The 20784-nt window shown below is 41.7% G+C and overlaps 2 protein-coding genes across 4 annotated transcripts in view; both read right to left on the bottom strand.

Annotated features, from left to right (window-relative positions):
- The window catches only part of LOC137979731 (D-glutamate cyclase, mitochondrial-like), a 12374-nt gene extending 2703 nt beyond the window's left edge, over positions 1 to 9671 (bottom strand). The window contains exons 1-6 of one of the 2 annotated variants that reach the window (XM_068827064.1): positions 9459 to 9671; positions 7257 to 7723; positions 5727 to 6434; positions 3840 to 4132; positions 2088 to 2271; positions 1 to 1284 (exon numbers count right to left, since the gene is read on the bottom strand). The exon at positions 1 to 1284 is cut by the window's left edge and continues 2703 nt beyond it. In XM_068827064.1, the coding sequence (XP_068683165.1) occupies positions 2095 to 2271; positions 3840 to 4132; positions 5727 to 6434; positions 7257 to 7723; positions 9459 to 9637 (1824 nt within the window). In that variant the 5' untranslated portion in view covers positions 9638 to 9671 and the 3' untranslated portion in view covers positions 1 to 1284; positions 2088 to 2094. The remainder of the gene's footprint in view (positions 1285 to 2087; positions 2272 to 3839; positions 4133 to 5726; positions 6435 to 7256; positions 7724 to 9458) is intronic. The other variant, XM_068827065.1, reaches the window with a different exon arrangement.
- Positions 9672 to 12733: 3062 nt separating this feature from the next.
- LOC137978413 (girdin-like) overlaps positions 12734 to 20784 on the bottom strand; it is a 65929-nt gene continuing 57878 nt past the window's right edge. For both annotated transcript variants that reach the window (XM_068825324.1, XM_068825323.1), the window contains 8 exons: positions 20045 to 20145; positions 19569 to 19656; positions 18190 to 18384; positions 17387 to 17464; positions 17230 to 17297; positions 16219 to 16317; positions 15966 to 16014; positions 12734 to 15356 (listed from right to left, as the gene is read on the bottom strand). In XM_068825324.1, coding sequence (XP_068681425.1) covers positions 12873 to 15356; positions 15966 to 16014; positions 16219 to 16317; positions 17230 to 17297; positions 17387 to 17464; positions 18190 to 18384; positions 19569 to 19656; positions 20045 to 20145 — 3162 coding nt within the window. In that variant the 3' untranslated portion in view covers positions 12734 to 12872. The remainder of the gene's footprint in view (positions 15357 to 15965; positions 16015 to 16218; positions 16318 to 17229; positions 17298 to 17386; positions 17465 to 18189; positions 18385 to 19568; positions 19657 to 20044; positions 20146 to 20784) is intronic.

The following is a 20784-nucleotide window of genomic DNA, read 5'->3' as shown; positions in this document are numbered from 1 at the left end:
TAAATTCCCTATTTACAGAAAGATGATACGGTAGAGAGATTTAACATCACGTTTACGGTGAAAACGGCAAAGGTCAGGATGAAAGTTTCGTTTTGCCAAAAGACAAGAATTTCGTTTGATGTTAGCTCATTTCTCGCCTTACCAAGCAACTTCTCTCCTGCTACTGAAATCTCTCCAATGGCAAATTAGCGCAGTTGAGTTACAAACTGAGCGGGGGAAGAAACTTCTATGTGGAGATTAAAGGAAACGTCATCGACAGATAGAGAAAAAGGGAATTAAATCACTAAAAATTTCATCACACACACAGACCATTTTGTTACTTCTACAAGCGTGGCTGAGAAAGCGAAGTCGTATCCTGTTCAGTAATAGTTCAACGTGTGGGAAAGAGGTTTGCCAGAACGTGATATAGAGTCTTTTCACACCAAACAATGGAACGGCGGTCATGTTGGTGTCCCCCACTAATCCTCCGGGAATTGAGCTCTATTGTCATGCAAACGTTTTCTTTTGTTTCGGTGTAAAAACAAAGTTTACTGATCACGCGAGGGAAAACTCTATAGTGACGTGTACTCAGGTCAGCTGAGCCAGAGGTCGAGGGTTTAATTCGTGGCCGGACACGAACCAAAAATCAGGGTTTGGTTGTTCAAAAGCCGTTTCACGCTAATCCCAGATTTACAAAAATTAACCAAGGAGTTTATTTCTCTACTCCCAAATGTTGTTCAACGCTGATATTCAGTTCGGCAAAATTTTACATTAGAGGAACTCAATCTTGAAAAACAAAGAGGCAAGAGAAATTTTCAACTAAAAGTGGAAAAAATTAAACCAAAGTTTAGGCTAACCCTGGATTAAGTTAATAGTCTGTCGAACAACCGGGCCCACGATTTTAATAGGGAATGTTACTGATATCTGCAAGCGTTCAGACTTTATATTTCTTTATGGATAAGGACGATAAATCTCTGGTCCCGTCTTTCAGCATAATTGCGATGTAGCTCTTGCCTTGGCCTTCGTACTGCATCAACGTAGAATGAGTGCGTACTCAAAGATGTAGTTACCTGACGCTAAAACTCGATTTGATATCTTCAAAGGAGGACAAGTGGTCGAGTGGCGAGAGTGCCAGACTTTAAACCCGGAGGTCTTGGTTTTAAGTCTCCCTTCTGACCATTAGCTGAAATTATTCCGACTGGGTAGTTCAACTTCTCGGCCGCACTTGCAAAGTGACAAATCATCAGTGGTACCTCTCAGATGCACGGGAATGGAGTTCTTAATATTTATGAAGATGACTTGGCCCTGAAACGCAGAGTGAAGAGTGGTCAGTTAAGTATGTATTTTACCTTCAACATCATCATCGTCATCGTCAGCATCATTATTATTATCGCTATTATTTTTTTGTACCTGAACCGATTACAACTCAAAATATGCCAATCAATTATCAATGAAGAATTGCAAACGGCTTGATTCAAGATCTTTAAAAATGGAGAAAGTGTAGTCTGGAGATGTCAGGCGCGCATACTTCGCGCTGCGTTACTGCGTATGACAACGAACGTCGCTTTCATATCACCGATGAAGGCTTAAGCATTAACCCAAACGTCTGTTGAAAAATATCAAGAGTCAGTGGCAAATCTTTTTCATAGAACTTATGACTCAAGATCTGGTTATCCAGATCTCGACTTGGATCTGATCTGGTCATTCATGTGATTTTTCTATCACACAGTCCCTCGTACAAGTCCTGACATTACTTTCCTTACCAGGGATTCAGTCTCGTACAATAGTGTCCTCAACACGTCATTGGGTAAATCTCTTGCGTTTCTTTCATTCGTAATTATCTTTCGTATTCGTCTCATTGTGTCTTTTCGTTCCAGCTCCTAAAAACCCTATACTACCTGATCTTCTTATTATTATTATTATTATCATCATCATCATCATCATCATCATCATCATCATCATCATCATCATCATCATCATCATCATCATCATCATCATCATTATCATTATCATTATTATTATTATTATTATTATTATTATTATTATTATTATTATTATTATTATTATTATTATTATTATTATTATTATTATATGCGTCAATCGGTTACCTTTCTACTACAGGAAATCATGTTCTCCACTTGACAGGCTGGACGGTGCTGCAATAGTTAAGAGTTTTTGTAGCATGTGCTTATGAACAGGGTCAAATGGCAGATTATCCACAGACATTTTCTTCCCTTGGGAAATGCCATCACACACTCCAATCTCGCCGAGATATGACAAGATTTTTTCCTCCTGAAATAAGTTTGATAAGAGGCCTTTTACTTTCAACACAAACTAACCAGTGATTATCGGTCCCAGGATCTTCGTCTTCGCTAATTACTGGGCAAGTCAAAGGGTGCGTTCGATTGACCGTATTCCGGAATAGGAATAAGTGGAATAGAAGTTAGAAATCCTTCGTTTTTACGGAGATTCACATTAAAATAGTCAAACACCCGCTAAAATGCCATTTTAGACATACCTTTATTATCCTTGTAGCTACAAAACGACAAACATACCGTTTTAAATCATCACTCCACATATTCTTATTCCGGAATACGGTCGATCGAACGCACCCTAAGTTTCCTCCACCTTCCTCTTCTTTCGTATTTTTCAAAGGAATATACCGTCGGTATTTGTACACTGTAACTTGTTACTGTACGTATTATAAACTTTCAAAGCGCTCCAAAATTAAGCACTTGAACGTCAGTGGCCTCCAAATTGACATTCTTACAAATGTCATCTCGCTCTTTCCATTTGTGGCTTCGATGTTGTACCACGACCACTTTTTATGATTGACATTTGACAAGGTCGCGTGATACAGTCATGAAAGGGGTCACCTGTCACCAGAACCTAGTTTAATGGCTTTGCTCCCACGAGTCTGCTATACTGAGCTCAGCGGTAGAGCATCCGAACTCGTCATCGGACGGTCGTAGCTTCGACCACAGCATAGGAGCTCTTAGAAGCCATATTGTGACCCTTAGTCTCTTACAAAGCAAAGCTCGATTACTTTTTCATCCCATCAATTTCCGGACAGAACCCCTTCCCTAAAAGCATCTCAATACAATGAGCAGATATTGATGCGGACACTTAATTTTTTCTAAGATATGTTTCTTACGGCGCGCAAACGCTGCGAAATGTTACTGAAAATTTTACTATCAAATCCCCAGCTTCTTGGAAAGCATTTTTTTCTTTCAGAAACTGCTGGGTGCGCGTGCAAACGCTAACAAAAAGACAAGGCCTATTTTGACGAGGAAGCGATAATAGATCGTTTTCACCTGATGTCACAACAGCCATCTTGGTGCACAGAACAACAGAGAAAAATGTCTTTTGGGAATTTGACTCTATTATGATGCAAAACATAAGCCATAATATGCTATTGTCTTGTGCACCAACATGGCCGTCTCATCACGCGATTAAAAACCATCTACAGGCCACGTTCGATATATCAATATTCACACATAGCTACGAGGCTTTATGGTTAAATTTGAATATTTTTTGTTCAGAACTCTTCCTTGAGACTTGTGAGACAAAGAAAACAGAACTGAGCCGTGAAATTTGACCATAAACCCTTGTAGCCATGCCTGAATATTGATATATCGAACTAGGCCTATTATCGGCTGTGGTGCCACCTTGGAGGAAGACAAGTTTTAAAAAGCAGTCTTGCACGATAGATCAAAAGACCAGTCTTTATCGAGCGTATCTAAGCTTGCAAACGCCTCTGCTAGCCACAAAAACTGGGAAGGCTTCGAGAAATGATATCACTGAGACCATGTTTCTTCGTTTTCAGGGCCTTAAAAAGTACTACCATATATTCACGTTACCGTTTCCAATGAATTCAGCACTTCCTCAAAAGCAACATCTCTCTCCTTCTGTGCTCCTTGTCTGGTGTACCTTGAATGAACTGGACACTGATGCAAAATAAACAATGCTGCCGCCAATGCTGATCCACCCCAGTTAGACACGCCCGCTGTGATTAACTGGTCAGTGGAAACACTACTGGCGATTTTTGGTCCGAGATCGATGTGATCTACGACAAGGTGACGCACCTTTCCCATACCAATCTCGTTCCCACCGTCACCGATGCCAATGGTCGCAATTTTCCCGGATTTGTGAGCTGAAATAAAAACACGCAAATGTCCAGAAATGTTGTTTATTGGATCCCCGCTAATGTTGATAGGATCAAAGTGTTTTATAGATTGAAGATTTTCGCAGTTATGAAAGCTACTTTAGCAGAAGAGAATGAGCCTGAAAACTCGAAAACGGGATTGGAACCTAGAAACTTTCAGATACCGTGCAGTGCTCGACCAATTGCCCGAAACGGAAAATACCATAATACTCTTTGTTTGGCCACCCAAATTTTGAATAAGAATTGTTTTTGTTTTCTCTTGGGACCATTGTAAGTCCCAAGACAGACTGGAAACAATGCAATGCTTATTTAAAAATTGGGTGGACAAACAAAGAGTATTATGGTATTTTCCGTTTCGGGCAATAGCTCAATTCCGAGTTGCTGTTTGCCTCGGTTTCAAAGAGTATCCTGGTGAACAACCATTCAAATAGGAATGAGTGGTGTATTTTCGTGCAAATCAAAGTCATTGTCAGAATGGTTTAGCAACAAGACTCGTTTTGAATCAGAGGAAAACAGCAACTCAGAAATGGGCTATAGACTCATCATTAGTCAACTGGAAGCCGGCCATTTTGGGAGTACCGGATGTATAAATGATGTTAGAGAATACATATGAAGGGCACATATATTTGACCAGCGCCACTGTTTAAGTAGCGATCATAACAGCAAAGACCTCCAATCTCAACATGTTTCATTTCGCTGTTCAAATATGTTCTTCACATTCTTTGATTGCACTCACGTGATAAGACGGCCATGTTGGTGCCAAAACAATAGAAGAATGTAGCTAAGTTTTGCTTAAAAAATAGAAAACAGGTACCGTGTTTCTATCGAGTTATAGAAACACGAGTGAAAGTTTGGGAGAACGAGAAATGCTGTGGGAACACCAGTGTTTCTATAACTCGATAGAAACACGGAGTACATGTTGTCTATTTCTTTTAGAAAACAACGCGACGAGAAAAAGGAAAACAACTTGTTAACTCTAATTATCAAAATGTAAATTCTCTTTGCTCGCGCCATCACAACGTCAACAGCTCGTGCTAGTTCTGTGTCTCCATCGAGTTACAGAAACACGATTTTTCACCAATCAGCGCGCGTATTTTCTTAGGACTGTTTTCTAAAAAATCATGAGTCAAATTCCCTAAAGACTTTTTCGCTATTTTTCTTTCTACCAACATGGCCGTCAGTTGCAATCAAAGAATACAACACAGATTCAAAGTGTCTCTATATCTTTCCATCAAATAAGCTTCAACATTACTCATCTCCGGAAATACAGGCACTAAAATGTCACTAAGGCCTGTTTTAAACGTCGCAATTCACACGTGCCGAATCTAATGCAAATGAGAAATATCTATTGTTTTCGCTCATTTGCATTAGGATTTGACACATGGAAATGCGACGTTTAAAACGGGCCTAAGGTATCCCTCTAACTCCTCAAAAAGATGAGGTGTGGCGAGACGGTTCTCGTGGAAACTCTGTTTCCGGTTTCCATGCTCTCCTCGTTTTCGCCCTTCACAAAAATTTTAAGGCCTGGAAAGAACCTTTACGACTACAACATGAATTACCTCAGAAAGTGTTGACAACTTACCTTGAATGAACAGTTCATCGACAGGACTATCTTTACAGATGTCGATTAGGTTTCTACCCTTCATCGTCATGTAACAGCCCTCTTCGGTCCTGGCAGTTGCTTCTATGGCGATTAAAGTGTCAAATTTAGGACTTGATTGTTTCGCATCATCAAGGAAAAGGAATTCCTCTGCAGCTCTTCCCACATCTTCCATATTTGCAGGCTTAAATTCCAAAACAGCTATTTTATCGCTTAAGAACTTTGCTACAAGTTCCCGCGCCAAGTTCACTTGATAGGAGCTCGCAATACAGGTGACCTTTTTCCCTAGCGCATTCAGGGCCTTGCAAATCGCTATAAAACCCGCGGGACCATCCGTTTCATCCGGGTGTTTTCGGCCTGTGTTACAAGGGAAACCAAAATGAACACCCACGGATACGGCGTGCGACAACACAAGTGCCGCTTTCACGAGTTCGTTGGGAATGTGTAGTTTTTCAATGCCTCTTTTCCCAATGTCTTCCAGAATTTCCGTCTCCAGGGACCTTATTTTCCTGAATGCACTTTCAGAAAGTAAAGAGGCAACAAAAGGCTTCTCTTTCATTGCTACTACTCGTGGTTTAGTATCCTCAGGTAGTAGCCCTGTGATGTCTTCATTGGTGGTTTCACAGTCAAACAGCCTCTCCATGTCGTCAATAAAGGCAAGTTCCAACCCTTTTCGAGAACAAAGAAAGCCTGCTACTAAGTTTGCTTGGTGAAAACCTCTCTGTGTCTGATATAATCCTAAACTTAGCATTGTAAACCCTTCAGAAAGACAATATTTATGCTTTCATTTGTCAGCAAAAACATTAGTTCAATTGTTGGTCCAAGAAAAAAAGAGCACTACGATAGTCACTTCAAAAGTAATCTTCTAATAGAGGATCAATTAAGGCAAATCAAATCAAATGCTGGCTTTTGAGGGGAAAACCAGAGCACAGGGGTAAAAACTCACAAGGCAAAGTAGAGAACCAATGAAAGAAACATATATATTTGAAGTGTGGGCTATAGACGAAAGAGAGAAATGATCCCTGAAATTATTCCGGACAATTAAGCAATTGACTCTCATATCAGACACCGAAAAAAATTCGGGTGGTTCCAATGGGAAAAGAACCCATGACCTCTGTGATGCTGGACCAATGCTCTCCCAACTGAGCTACATGTATGAAGCCACATGGGAACACATGAGCCCAACAAATTGACTTTCGCCCAACTTTGTGGCTTTATAAAGCTCTCAATTTTGTAGAGCATTGCACTGGCTTTGCAGAGATCACGGGTTTGAGTTCTGTTGGAGCCACCGGAATTTTTTTAGGTGTCTACCGGAGACAATGAATTTTTGATTACATGTATATTGTCCAGATAAGTACAAGGATCCTTTACCTCTTTCATCTAGGGAACCAACATACTCACAGCAGCATAAATTTTTAGCTGATGGTTTGTTCAGGTATTTGCAAAATCCTTTCATCAACAGATGATACATGTAAGCAAGACAAAAAAGTAAAATGTTAAAGCAAAACTTACCAGCAGATTTAACAGCCAAGTGTGCTGTAATGCTCGAGGCCCAAAATACTGGAACTCTGTCTTGGATGTCAGGAGAATCACCATAATCTGGTTTATTGACATCTGTTATGCCGATTACAGACGGATCCCCAATATGAATTGGCATACCATGAATGTCTTTAAAATTTGTCGTAACATCTATAGCCTTTTGCAGCAAATCCCTTGGAATTAAATGCATAGCAACAACCACAGAGGAGCAAAATGACCCAACCTTGATAGACGTCAGGCCTGTTTTATATAGTGGAGTGTGCTGACTTTTTCCCTTGCCTTGGACAGAAATTCCAACATCCCAAAGCAACTTTTGGACACAATGGTTGACACATCCAATGTAAAATGTTACCATATCACTCCATGGAAATTGCCTGAGATCTGTAACATGGCTTATTTTATACCCATTTTTAAGGACCACATAGGAACCTAGTGCAGTTCTGAGGAATAAGATTGATTTTGTTGCATGACAATGAAAATAAAAATGAATGTATTTCTAAGTATATTGAAATTACCGATAACAACTCAATGGTGGCTTTTCAATCTGTGAGGCAGCAATACATAACAAATTGCCAATAGACCATATTCATAAATGGCAGACAAGACATTATCCTTTTGTCTTCATGCTAATCATATTCACTAGCCTCGTCAGCGCGAACAAATTCAAAAGAATTTTTGCTTTAAAGTGAGGATGAATAGCACAAGGACAAAAGAATGATTTCGCAGCGGACATTTATGAGTACGGTCTACAAAACACCTAAAACTAACCTTAACCTTCAGAACCCTAATCTTTCTTTGGGCATAATTTAGCCTTAATATCTCAATCCAAGTATAATTTAGTTCACTTGCCGGTCAGTAATAAATGCAGACTGGGTCTAAAATGCAGACTGAGGCCTAGCCCTGGGCCGAGGCCTATTTTGTACTGTATCCCGCATTTTAGACCCAGTCTGCAGTGACCGGTCCACTTGCTGTGCCTGGCACGTATGCCTCACATGCTTTGGAGATGGGTGTCTAAAAAACCCGAATAGCGAATAGTCGCGAATAGCGAACAGCGAATAGTCACGAATAGTACGAATAGTGCGAATAGTGGCGAATAGTGGCGAATAGTGACGAACAGTCACGAATAGTGACGAAAAGTAACAAATAGTGGCAAATAAGGGTGGAGGGGGGGGGGATTGTGACGAAATGACGAAAATTTGGTACCCAGTACTTCCTGGTCAACTGCGCAGCAACGTTGGATGGGATTTTCCCGCTAAAAAGGCAGAGATGTGTTGGCGAGCATAAATGCACTGAAATCCTGTTGATTATTTGGATAATTAATTAATGCAATGGTTATCAGAGTAGCTCGTTTGTCTCTTTAATCACAAACCAATTACAACTTGCCTCACATTTTGATTTTATTCCTTTTTACAGAACGTGTCTCGCCGGATCGGACAGCACAGATGAGGATGATGAAATGTGAGTATCTAAAATTTATGTTCGGGCGCCATTGTGAGAGGAGATGATCATGAGCTTGATGTATTAATGATTTATATTTTTGCATTTTGACGTTTGTTTTCCTTTAGAGTGTTTGTAAAAGCATGCACGAAATTCTCTGTCGACGACAGGTGAGCATATTATTTGCTTTGATTACGAGATTGTTCAGCATAAGGCGGTGACTATTGAAGACTATTCGTCACTATTCGCTACTATTCGTCACTATTCGCCACTATTCGCAGTGTTCGTACCATTCGCTATTCGCGACTATTCGCTGTTCGCTATTCGCGACTATTCGCTTTTTCCAGACACCCCTTGGAGATTGTGGAAGGGAAAAGCTAAGAATAACAAATAATAAATTATATTATATACAACGTTCCAAACCATCCCTAACCTAATCTAACCCTTAACCTTCTTTACGCTTAATCTAGGCTTAACAGTTTTAATTTGAGTATACTAAATGTGATTTACAAATGTACCAGGCCTTTGATGCCTTCAATAGCTTGGCATATCTTACTGCTTCTCAGTTTAATTTGTATGTACCAATTTGAAGAACTTGACAGATAAATGACTAACTGTACAAATAGTTAAACGCATATAACTCGCCAAATAAGAAGCTTTAAACACAGGCAAAGTGTTTATCAAGCATTACGCGCGTCGGCATGCATATGGAGTTACATGGCGTCGCTCACGGCTCACCTAATGTCCGATTCTTGAGCAAGGTGTCCTGCAGTTGTTTCACCTATTGCACTTTGGTAAAGTAAAGGACAAAGTGATTTGTTGAGCTCGCAAAAGATCCTGAACTGGTGGCTGACAAAAGACGGGACCACGACCACCATTGCTCGAATTGGCAAAGAGTTTCGACGTGATGCCGCCATGTTTTGTTCTGGAGCCGGAAGTCGAAGATCTCAAATTCAAGCCACTTGGAAGGACTGCTGCATTGTGGACAGCGGACGGCGGTTGCGTGTTCTTTTGCGTTCTTCGTCAGTGGACTGACGCAATTTATTCGTCTTTTATTCGCAAATTGTTAGCGCTCACGATCACAACCATCCCTCTAAAATCGACTAGAAAACACTCAATTTCATTACGAAAATAAGAGCAGCAACTACATTTTTGGTAAAGTATAGACCGTGTTCATAAATGAAGGCCAAGGAATTCTTCTTTTGTCTTCGTGCTAATAATCCTCACCAGCCTCACTTTGGAGCAAAAATTCTTTTGAATTTTGTTCGCGCTAAAGAGGCTAGTGAGGATGATTAGCATAAAGAGAAAAGAATGATTACTTAGCCGCCATTTATGAATACGGTTTATTCCTTGTCAGTTCACGACTCAAATAATGAAAAATCCTTGATGTTTCAGTATGCTATAAAAGAAAATATCGCAGAAATTCAAGAGAAAACATGGTGAAATAAATTTTGAAGAATAAAATATATTTATTTGAAAATAACAGCTTGCATTCTCTGAGGGTCCTTACAAGGCAACCTCGTTCCCAGGGCTTTTCTCCGCCGAGGAGTGGGTGCTCCCTGTACTCGGCGGAGAAAAGCCCTGGGAACGAGGTTGCTTACAAGACCGACCGATACTAGAACGAGCAAATGGTCCGAACATGTTTGCTACTACTTACATGGAACTCATTTCCACTGACTCGCTGAGTTGATCTTGAAAAATTGAGGGACGTACTGTCATCAATGGCAACCTGCTTACTAAGGTGTCACCCTCACGAAATATAGCATCTACTCTGCCAAAAGGTTTTATTTGATACAGCAGAACTCACGCTTTGCGTACAAAGGCAACTGTTTGAAAGAACTCAAAGAAGCTGAAGGGGAAACGACACAGTAACAACTACAACGACCACGAATCTTTTAAAACAACGAATCCTTATTTACAATAATAACCAATTAAGATTTGATAGCCTGCGCACGATCATCAGATAATTCGGCAGGATACGGCTGCAGTGAGGTATAAGCGGTTCGGTATTTCTATGTCATGGAGAAGATGCGACTTTATTCAGGTTTTGTGACGAAAAACCATTGAAAAATATATTATGTTTAATCTTTAAATTTATTAGCACAATGAATCAATCATGAAAAGGGACGGTCATATCAACATTTTATTTATTCCTATGTGGTCGAAAGCTATCGTAATAAATAACTGTATAAATAAACGTTCTCAATATCTTCGCTGAAACAAATTAGTTCTATACCTTTTGTGCATTTTCTCAAATCACAAATCGATAACATTGCTACTATAAGCGACAAAAGTAGTTGAGACACCAGACTGGGAAGACCACGATTAGGCAAAAATCACTTTAACGTTACATTTTCCACTTGTACTCCCCCCCCCCCCCCCCCCCCCAATCTCCCATTGGCGATAACAAAACAACATTGTTAAGGGGAGAGAAGGTTAGATGAAAAAATTTAGGGGGAGGGGGTTGTGCAAGATTCCTTAAATTGAATTAGTTAACAGGGAAAAGTGTCTCAACACTTTAGGCGCTTATTGTAATTTATTTCCGAGTCAACTTCAGTGACCCTTAAGTTCACTGAAGTCGTGCACTTAAGCCTCGCTTTGACGAAGAGGCTATGGCAAAATTCGAAAATCAGGCTCCTTAAAATGTACGTCGTTATTCTGCGTTAAAAAGGATTCCAGTCACTAAGTTTTAGCTACGAAAATAGACTATGTAATCTTCTTGCAAAATTCTGTCTTTCTTGTCAAGAAAATACTACTATACTTTTTAGACTGAGAATATTACATTAGAAGAATAATAATGCTTAATATTTACAATCAGTAATTCACAACACAAAGTTTATTTATCTATCAAAGTGTTCATTCTATTTTAATCACGGCTTCCACATAACCTTCAAGAGTCTTCAACGGTGAGTGACACCATCGGCTTCTGTTAGCGCCGCGTGTATCCAAGACAACGCAAGTAAACTTTGTGTTAAATAACTTATCGCACGAATGGAAAATAGTTCCAATGCGCACAACGCCACAAGGAACAACAGATCATTTGATTGAAGATCAGTTGCAAGCCAGGTTATACTACTGAAGACCGTTGGATTGCAATGCAAGTACGATGAGTACAAATTTGCGTTCTGAACATGCGCGCTTGAAAAAAAAACCGACCGTGAAACGTAATGCACGTGCATGGTCAGAATCGCAAACAAAGGCTCGGAGTCTCACTCCAATCTGAAGGTTGCTATTACATAGTTCGTTACTGACTCGGTATACACATCATTGGTCAGTTTGACGACGACGAGTCCAACAGATAAAAGAACGATCATATTTACAAGAGCATTTGTTTCTATAACTTTTTAATGATACGAACGACGTCTCCTGGGTTAGATAGATAAATTAATTGCGAGAGATAAGTGACTAAAGGCCACTGTAAAACCATAAAATGACCCAATTGTAGTCACCGAGAGGACTTCTTAAACGTTTGTTCGCGTCTCTCAAGAATTTAACCTTAGCAACCGTTTTGCTAAGTGGTTCACTGACTACTATTAATACCTACAACATCGATGCGCATGCAGGAGATAAGATGAGAAATGGATTGATTTCTCTTGTGCAAATGACTTAACAAATTACGAGGCTTTTAAGATATCGACCTCTTAATTATGATCTAGTCAGTTGAACAGCAGAAAGATGAAAAAATAGTAATCTAAATAAATATTTCTGCCCAATCCGCCCCCTCCAGCTTTCTCTTCAGTTCATTGCAAAACCGGCTGCACTTAATTTTAACTGTACTTCGTCTTCTCTCCAAATCTGATCTCAATATTTCAATTTTGTCATTATATCCTGCTCGAAGCCATGAAAAAAGACCCTTTTTTGACTGATTTGAAATTCGGACGAAATTATCAATACCAAAAACGCTTTGAAAATATAACGTCGGAGTCTGGGAGCTAGGGATATTCAAAATTTAGCTCAAATACCACAATACTCACTGGGTTTGACCAAACCTCAAGATAAGTGCTAATCGGTCCGATTTGAAAATGAAATTATGAAGGTGTGATTTCTGCCGACAACGCTAGATACAATTTTTGACAAATGGTCTCGACGTATCCAGCTGCAGTCGTTAACAAAATAAAGGGTCCACACTTTCGCCTGCACTTGATCCCTACATCAAACGCATCCATACTCGTACCAGAGCGATGATTTCTTGTCCTCTTGGTTTGCCCCTCCTGGTCTCGGGCGTGACTTCTCCTCCGAGGACCTTCGACTCGAGGCCGAAGAAACAGCATCTGAAGAAGGAGGCGAATCTATGAATATTTCCTTCTCTTTGCTGGGTTTCTTTCCTTTATTTCGCACTTTTCTAAGCGCCGGTGAACAATCTCGGCTCGGCTGCGATGACACAGAAAGCGCATCGTCATCATCGTTATCATTTGCGCCTTCACGCGCCTGCAGTACCTTCGGCGGAGACTGACTCTCGATATCACGAATGCGCGCACGCACGCTCGTCACGTTTTGCTTCGAGGCTTCCTGAGTGGTTGCCGCTGTTACGTGTAATTTAGTGTCATTTCGGTTTTCGTCTTTGTGCTCGTAAAAAGACTGTTTCACGTCGACTGAAGCTGCAACAACAGCGTCCCGTGAGGTTGAAGACGTAGTATAACGTAAACTCGAACTATTGCCTAACGGTAGACTACCTTGAGACGAGGGTGCACCACTGTTGGGCAAGGAGGAACGAAACTGAAGTTGATCACGCGATGGTGTTGGTAAATCACGAGAAGGTGGCGCTGCAATCACGCGCTCGTCCCCTTGTTTGTCGCGAACGACAGCGTAAACAGACGAAGAGCTTACTTCCGCTCGACTGCCGAGAGAAACCGCTGAAGTTGAACTGACATTGGATCCTGTGGCGTCAATGTAAACAGTTTCCCCTTCGCCAGAGGTGGCAGGTGGAATAGCCTCGCTCTTGGCAACAGTTCCCGTGGTGACGTAATGAGCTGTCACAGGGACGCTTTGTCGGGGAATAGATGAAGCTACAAAGAGTGTACCTTGGCGTTGGGAAGCTCTCCGCACGTCACTTCTATCGGCACTTAAGCTCCTTGAATGAGACGGACCAGATTGAACAGTGTCCTGATTAGGAGTGTCCTTTGCATGAATTACTCTGAGACCACTGTTCTTGTCCCCACTAAAGCTCCTTTCCCGCAAATGGTCAGGGCCCCTTTGTCCGGCGTCACAATTTGGTGGATATACAGGACCAGATTGAGCAGTGTCCTGATTAGGAGTGTCCTTTGCATGAATTACTCTGAGGCCACTATTCTTGTCCCCACTAAGGCTCCTTTCTCGCAAATGGACAGGGCCCTTTTGTCCGATGTCACGATTTGGTGGATCTTTTGCTCGAAGACCATCATTTCTATTGCCACTCGAGCTCCTTTCTCTTACGTGCTGGGCATTACTCCGAGAGGACTCTGTAATGCTCTCTTTAGAAAAGCTCCCTTCCCGAGGAGTGGACGTCATAGGCTCATCGCTTCTTTCACTGGTACCACTGTGTTGCCTCTCGTGATCCGGGGCAATAGCCCCAGACACATCTCCATTTAAACGCTCCAACGGAATTATGTCCCACTGATCTTCATGATTCGACAGTGAAGATTTCTGACTAACAGAAGCGTCAGACGCGTTCGCTACTGCCACCACTTGCACCGACACTTTGGGTTTGGATACATCCAAGGGTCGATCTCGCACCGGTACAGTATCAAGATTCTGTCTGTAATTGATCGGCATGCTTGCTCGCCGTGTACTACTCAAACCCAAACCGGAAATGGTAGTCTTTTTCTTCTCTCTCTTCGTAAGAAGAGGAGAGTGCGTTGGACTCCACACAAGCGGCCTATCTTCTACCCTTCTGGCAACGACAGGAGACTCACGAGGACTTTCCGACTTCTTGGAAGACGTGGGCGAGGGTGGGGAAGGTGGTGGAGGCTCTAAAGAATTAACAAAATCCTTTCTCGCCACAACTGGAGAAATGTTAGGGCTGCTTTGCGCCCAACGAGCTTTTCTTAACCCCCTTGGAGACGCCGAGGGACTGAGGTGTTTCATCATACCCTGTTTTTTACTCCTTGGCAGAGTTCCCGTCACTTCGTCGTTGCCATGGCGTGCATCGCTCGACCCAACATCAGCAGAAGCAAGAGACGAAGAGGTGACTCCCACCTTGTCTAAAGAGTCCATGCTCCGAGGTCGTGGAAGCCGACTCGGCGACCAATCGGTTTCCGTAAAAATCGCGGAACGAACTTGTCGCGCTCTGAACGCCGATACGTCTTGCGCACCCAAGCAGTCGTGCCGGAAGTCCCCTTCTTCGTGGCGAAGCAGGACAGGTGTACTGACGTAGGGCGATAAGGTACCACCCTCTCGGTGCCGTCTGAGAACGACGTCGGACTGGGCACTAGCATTTAATAAACTTTTTGCAGCTGCTCTGGAATCCCCGGACGTAGAACTTTCCCGCGAGCCTTCGCTACCAGTTTCGTCGCGTCTGTTGAGGGGTGTCGCCACTAGTAAGCCTCCCTCCTGACTGACAACTGAGTTACTGGTTTCAAATTCCTCGAAGTAAGGGCTCTGGTCGATTTTAACTAGCTGCACATTGTTAGCCTTCCCCTTGGGACTCTCATCTTTTTTCTAAAGAAAAAATTTATGAGGAAAAATAAACAAGACAGAAAAATCTTACTTCGAGCAACAAAAATTACAACTAGAGCGGTTTTCAGTTGAGTGTCGTAAAACAAATACCAAAGTAATTACTTCAACCAATCACAGCAGGTGTAAACAGATTAATGAACCACTCCAAATTCTGAGCACTTCCACGTAACTTGCTCAAAGCGCGGGAAAAATCGCGCGTGCAAGTCGCGATGGTTTTGGTTTTCTTCTCATTGGTTGATAAAACGGCGCGAGATTTTTAAACCAATCACAGCGTAGCATTTGTAATCGCGCAATTACTTTCGACAGTCATTTGAAAACTGCTCTATTAAAGGGAACTTCCACTTCTTCTAGTGAGAAACCAAAATTTGGTTTAGAAAAAAAACACAATAGTTAGTGTTCTAAGAACCGTACAAAACTAATGCATATTTTCATTTCAGAATTTTCCAAAGCGCAACTGTTTATAGGATTTCATAAAGTTAATTAATAGACACCTCTAACGAGCTTCACTCCTGTAAAACCCACGCAGACGAAGCAACTCTTTGGTGTCATGTCTATTTATTAACTTCAAAAATTATATTAGTCATTTCGTACCTTTTTCAATCCAGCCTTTCTCATCACTCTTGCTAAAAAGTTTGGTTTTCTGTTGAAGAAAAAAAGCCCATAGCTCTCAGTACTTCGTAACACAGTCATGAAAATAAGTGAATCAAGATCCAGCGACAGAACCACCCAAGAATAGTTAACGATTTTCTGCGGGAAAGATCATTGTTTTTTTCTCCGACTCCGACGTTCCGACCAGTGAATAAGAAAATACTTCCGTTTCTGGGGGCCAAAATAAATGACTCACTTCTTAGGTTTGGCAACACTTTCTGCTAAAGCTTTGTTTGCCAGGTCAACTTGTTTCTCAAGATTTTCTTTCTGGCGTTGAAGAGCATAAATACGACCCCTGAAAGAACGAACAAACACAAGTTATTAACTTACAATGAAGGTACTATGGAGAGAATATCTGAAACTCGTATATTGGAACTTCAGATATAACACGATATTTTTCTAGCGAAATATCGTCACAAACAGTGACACAACTTAAGGAGCTATTTCACGGAAGTGCAGTTCAGTATGTGTCCCAAGGGCGGGTAACTGGTAAAACTAGTTTCGGAAGTTTCAACAATTACTAGCCCCTACTCGCAATGCAAAAACTTCAGTTGACGTTAACCCAGAAATTACTTTTAAACTCAAATCAAATCGACATAATTTAACTCACAAACAAGAGAGATAAACTTCGAAAAACCATTGAGCTGAAAAGTTTTCGAAAGCTAAGCCCAAATGCAATATATTTTAATCTTCTTCAATTTTGCCCCTCCCTGACTTCTTTTGTAATTGCCGTTTTAATCAGACCTTCCTTCGATGTGTTGAGTAGCCACTGTTACGTTTCGTGTGATTTGGTTGCCAGTTAACAGTCGCTGAATGTGGCTAAATTTTGTGACACCGTCCCTTTAGCTTGAGAAACAAATCCAGGGATGAAAAGGTCTGGAACCCAAGACGGCATGCGATTTCGCTGAACACTATTCTACCACTGTGCGATCAAGCCACCTGAGAGTGGGTCGAATGAGAGTTCGTTCTATATCTTAATTCTCGTTCGCCCGAAGTGAAGAAATCCGGATTCCGGAATTCAGAATCCCGGCGGAATACAGCAAATGTGAGGCTTTGGAATCCGGAATCCGCAAATTTCGATGGAACCCAGGATCCATTTCGGTGGAAACCGCGAGTTTGGAATCCGCACTCCACGACTAAGGATCCGGAATCCACTATTTGGGATGCGGAAACCCGGGGAGGGAATAGGGCCCAAATAAATACTCACGAGAAAGCTCTTTCATCATCTATAAACTGATCTTTATCTTCCAATGACTTCACAAGGAGACCTTGATTCTAGCGCAAGGAAACAGACACTTTGATAAGTACAGGATGATATAAGAGTGTACGTTAAACAGAACAATTATTCGGAACGTCATATTCACCTGCTCGACTAGTCTATTGACTTGTTCAACAAGCGCCTTGTTTTCTTCTTCAAGGGTTGCGTTCAGTTGACTTAGCATCTAATAAGAAAAAATCACCACGTCATTCATTCCACCTGAACATCGTATTGACAACCCGGCCAGCATTTCACAACAAATAAATCACGGAAATAAGGTCCCCGACAGAGACGCCTGATAGCAAACGCCGATGGGTGATAGTAGTTCATGATCAAAATAATGGCTCAGAAAGGGCGTTTTGGATTTTTGTACATTCTTCCCCTTTTTCTGCAAAAATAACTAAATCCCAAGTTTTTGGGTTACGGGAGAACACAAAATACCCAGTTCTCTAGGCTGTTCGCAAATTAGTCATCTCCGCTATGTTGAATGACACGAAATGTAGATCTTTTTTACGCTCTTCACATTCGCCATGCAACAATTGCACATTTCTCCATAATTGTCGGTCTCTAGGAGTGCGGAGATGCAGGGATGGCGCAGTGGTGAGAGAACTCGCCTCCCACCAATGGGGCCGGGGACGCGGTTCCCCGATTCAGCGTCATATGTGGGTTGAATTTGTTGACTCTCCACTCTGCACGTGCACTGAGAGGTTTTCTCCGGGTACTCCGCTTGTCTCCTCTCCTCAAAAACTAACACTTGATTTGATTTGCGTTGATTTGTTAATTTCAACTTACAGTGTCCCGGCAATTGGTGCTCCGGCAGCGCTAGAAGATCAGATACTTAAAGTTCCTTTCCCTTTTTCTAGGGAATGGAATGGTTTGCAAACTAACTATAATCAAGCGAGCTCTTACTTCACATCTGTGTTCCATGTTAGAGGCAGCGACATCCACCTGATGATAGTAATCTCTGACGTCATTCATGTCGCTTTGTAGCTCTGCATAGTCGGCTTTTGCGTTCTCAAGTTCATTCTTCATTGACTCATTCTCAATTTGCAACTGAGCATTTCTCGCCGACATGGCCTCATTTTGGACCGTGACCGTGCCGTTCTGGAAATCAAAGTGGTGTACAAACGGTGATGATAAAGATTTCAAAGCACAACTCAATAGGTCTTTTCGATAGATTAAAATTCAGCTTGATAGTGAGGCAGTGAGGACAAAGACAAAGGAAAGTGGATAATATGTAAACATTTTTTCACATTCATTCAAACGTGTTTCTATTGTTTTTGTCCTCACTGCCTCACTATCAAGCTGAATATTTGATATTTCGAAAATGGCCTGTTTACTTGAATTATTTTCAGTACTTTCAGGGAAGATAAACTTTGCTCTTGTCAGCGATTTTAGCGCTCACGGAAGCCCTTGCGGAAAGTGACGTCACGCCATTCGTTCATCAAACAATCGTCTTAATGAACGACACAGGGATAGCAAACCAACCGTTTGACATTCGTTGGGGTCCTGATAAGGATCAGGACCCCAACGAATGTTCATAAGATTGACAACTATCCTTCTCTTCACTACCAAATGGACCGCAAGATCTTACTTCAACCAGTCTTCACTTTAATTCCATAACCCACCCATTGAGCAAGTCGGTAACTCCACAGTATAAATCTACTTTGTCTGAACGCCCGAAGAATGGGCCATTTCCGAGTTGCTGTTAGTCTCGGTTTCGAAGTGAGTCTTGGTGCTCAACTATTGTAAGGGAAATGAGTTTGATTTGCATAAGAATACGCAACTCATTTACATTTGAATGGTTGTGCACCAGGACTCGTTTTGAAACTGAGACATGCAGCAACTCGGAAATGGGCTATTACGAAGAATTTTATTTCCCCTTACAACTAGGACGTAAATTTCTTCCTCCTATATGTGTTATGAAAAATTCTTGGTACATTATTTGGAGAATGCGAGCAGTCTTTCTTTTGCTTTACAAAGGAAAGCAACATGCGCGTGGCTAGTTTCGTGGGTGCCCGGCGTAAGAACAAAGAAAGACTACAACAGTTTCAAACAGAATTTCTGAAGCCCTTTACGCATGTTACTGCGTGTTTGATTGGTGTGTCTATGAAACGATGAGACTTAGCTGTCATTAACACTTATCAATGTACATCATTGACATAACTTGGACCCACCCAAAAAGCAAACGCTAAAGAGAGAATGCTTGCAGTTAACGTAATGTGGAATATACTTCAGAGTCGCGCGTTGTCCAGTCGAGAATGCCAGGTCTCGTTTACATAAGTTACCTGTTTTGCCAGCATCATGATCTCCTCTGTCAACTCAGCGACCCTTCTATCAGCAATTGACAGCATCTCCAGCGTGTTCTGTTCAGACCTATCAAAAGAATTTACTTATGATGACGAGAAAAAAACGAATTTCTACTAACTTTTAGAAGTAATAATAGCCGGATTATTGAGAAAGCAACGGCTAGATCACTGGGTCGCTAGCTCATTTTCGGAAGCTTCAAGAGAATCCACGGTTGAATTCTTGAAGTTAACGGTCCCTGTTCTCAAAGGAGACGGATAGCTCTTCAAGGCGGACAATGGTCTTGGAAGAATTTCCCATTCTTTTCTACTGACACTTAAATCAGCAAACGTCTGACACGACATACCATTTAAGGCGAACTCTGGTAACAAACCTTTTTTTTAAGTCACCGGATTATGGCCTAGACAAAAGCCTTTCAACCAAGCAGAGAGGTCCAGGAAATAAAAATATACTCTACCTTGTGTTGTTTGCTGGTTTAAAGATGATCGTCTGTGAAGAATTGCCTTTCTGCTTTTGGGCCTTCTCCTTTTCAGCTCTTTTGTCCTGCGATTCCAGCATCTGAACGGGAAGCAACATATGCAGCTTAAAATTCTGAGGACACAAACCTCTACCTACAACGCTTTATGATTCGCTAGAAAGATGCACGCCAATTAAGCGCCTTTCAGTGAGATGACGAATAACCAAAAGTTAAGTAGCCTGCGTAGCAAGTGTTCCCGTTCGACAAAAGAGCTTCGAAACGATTTTCCGCACCTGGCCGTGCGAAAGTTGGGGCAAGAGCCTCTCTCTTGACCCAACTTTCGCGCGGCCAGTTTGCGGAAAATCGTTTCGAAGCTCTTCTTTCGAACTGGAACGCTTGCTACGCAGACTAAAAGTTAAGTTCTTACGTTGGACAATCTCAACGGGAACAGAAAATCAAACAAGCCAATCACAACACAAAGAAAAGTCGGTGCAGCCAGCTAAAAGTGCGAGAAAACGCGAGCGAGCCGAATCACGTTGGCTTTGCTCTTTCTTCTGACTGGCTGAGAATTTGGCGAGAATTTTTTTTAAGGCAATCACCAAAATGAGTAATGAAAAATCATAGCAATCGATAGATTGCTATGAAAACCCTTCTACAAGTGAATTATAGAGCCAACTGTGATTTGCTCACACTACGAGGGATAACTCTCATATTTGGTTTATGCCGCGTCATCTCTAAGG

The sequence above is a fragment of the Montipora foliosa genome, chromosome 12 (assembly GCF_036669935.1).
Source record: "Montipora foliosa isolate CH-2021 chromosome 12, ASM3666993v2, whole genome shotgun sequence".
In the NCBI taxonomy this organism is placed as follows: Eukaryota; Metazoa; Cnidaria; class Anthozoa; order Scleractinia; family Acroporidae; genus Montipora; species Montipora foliosa.
This window is presented reverse-complemented; position numbering and strand designations above follow the sequence as displayed.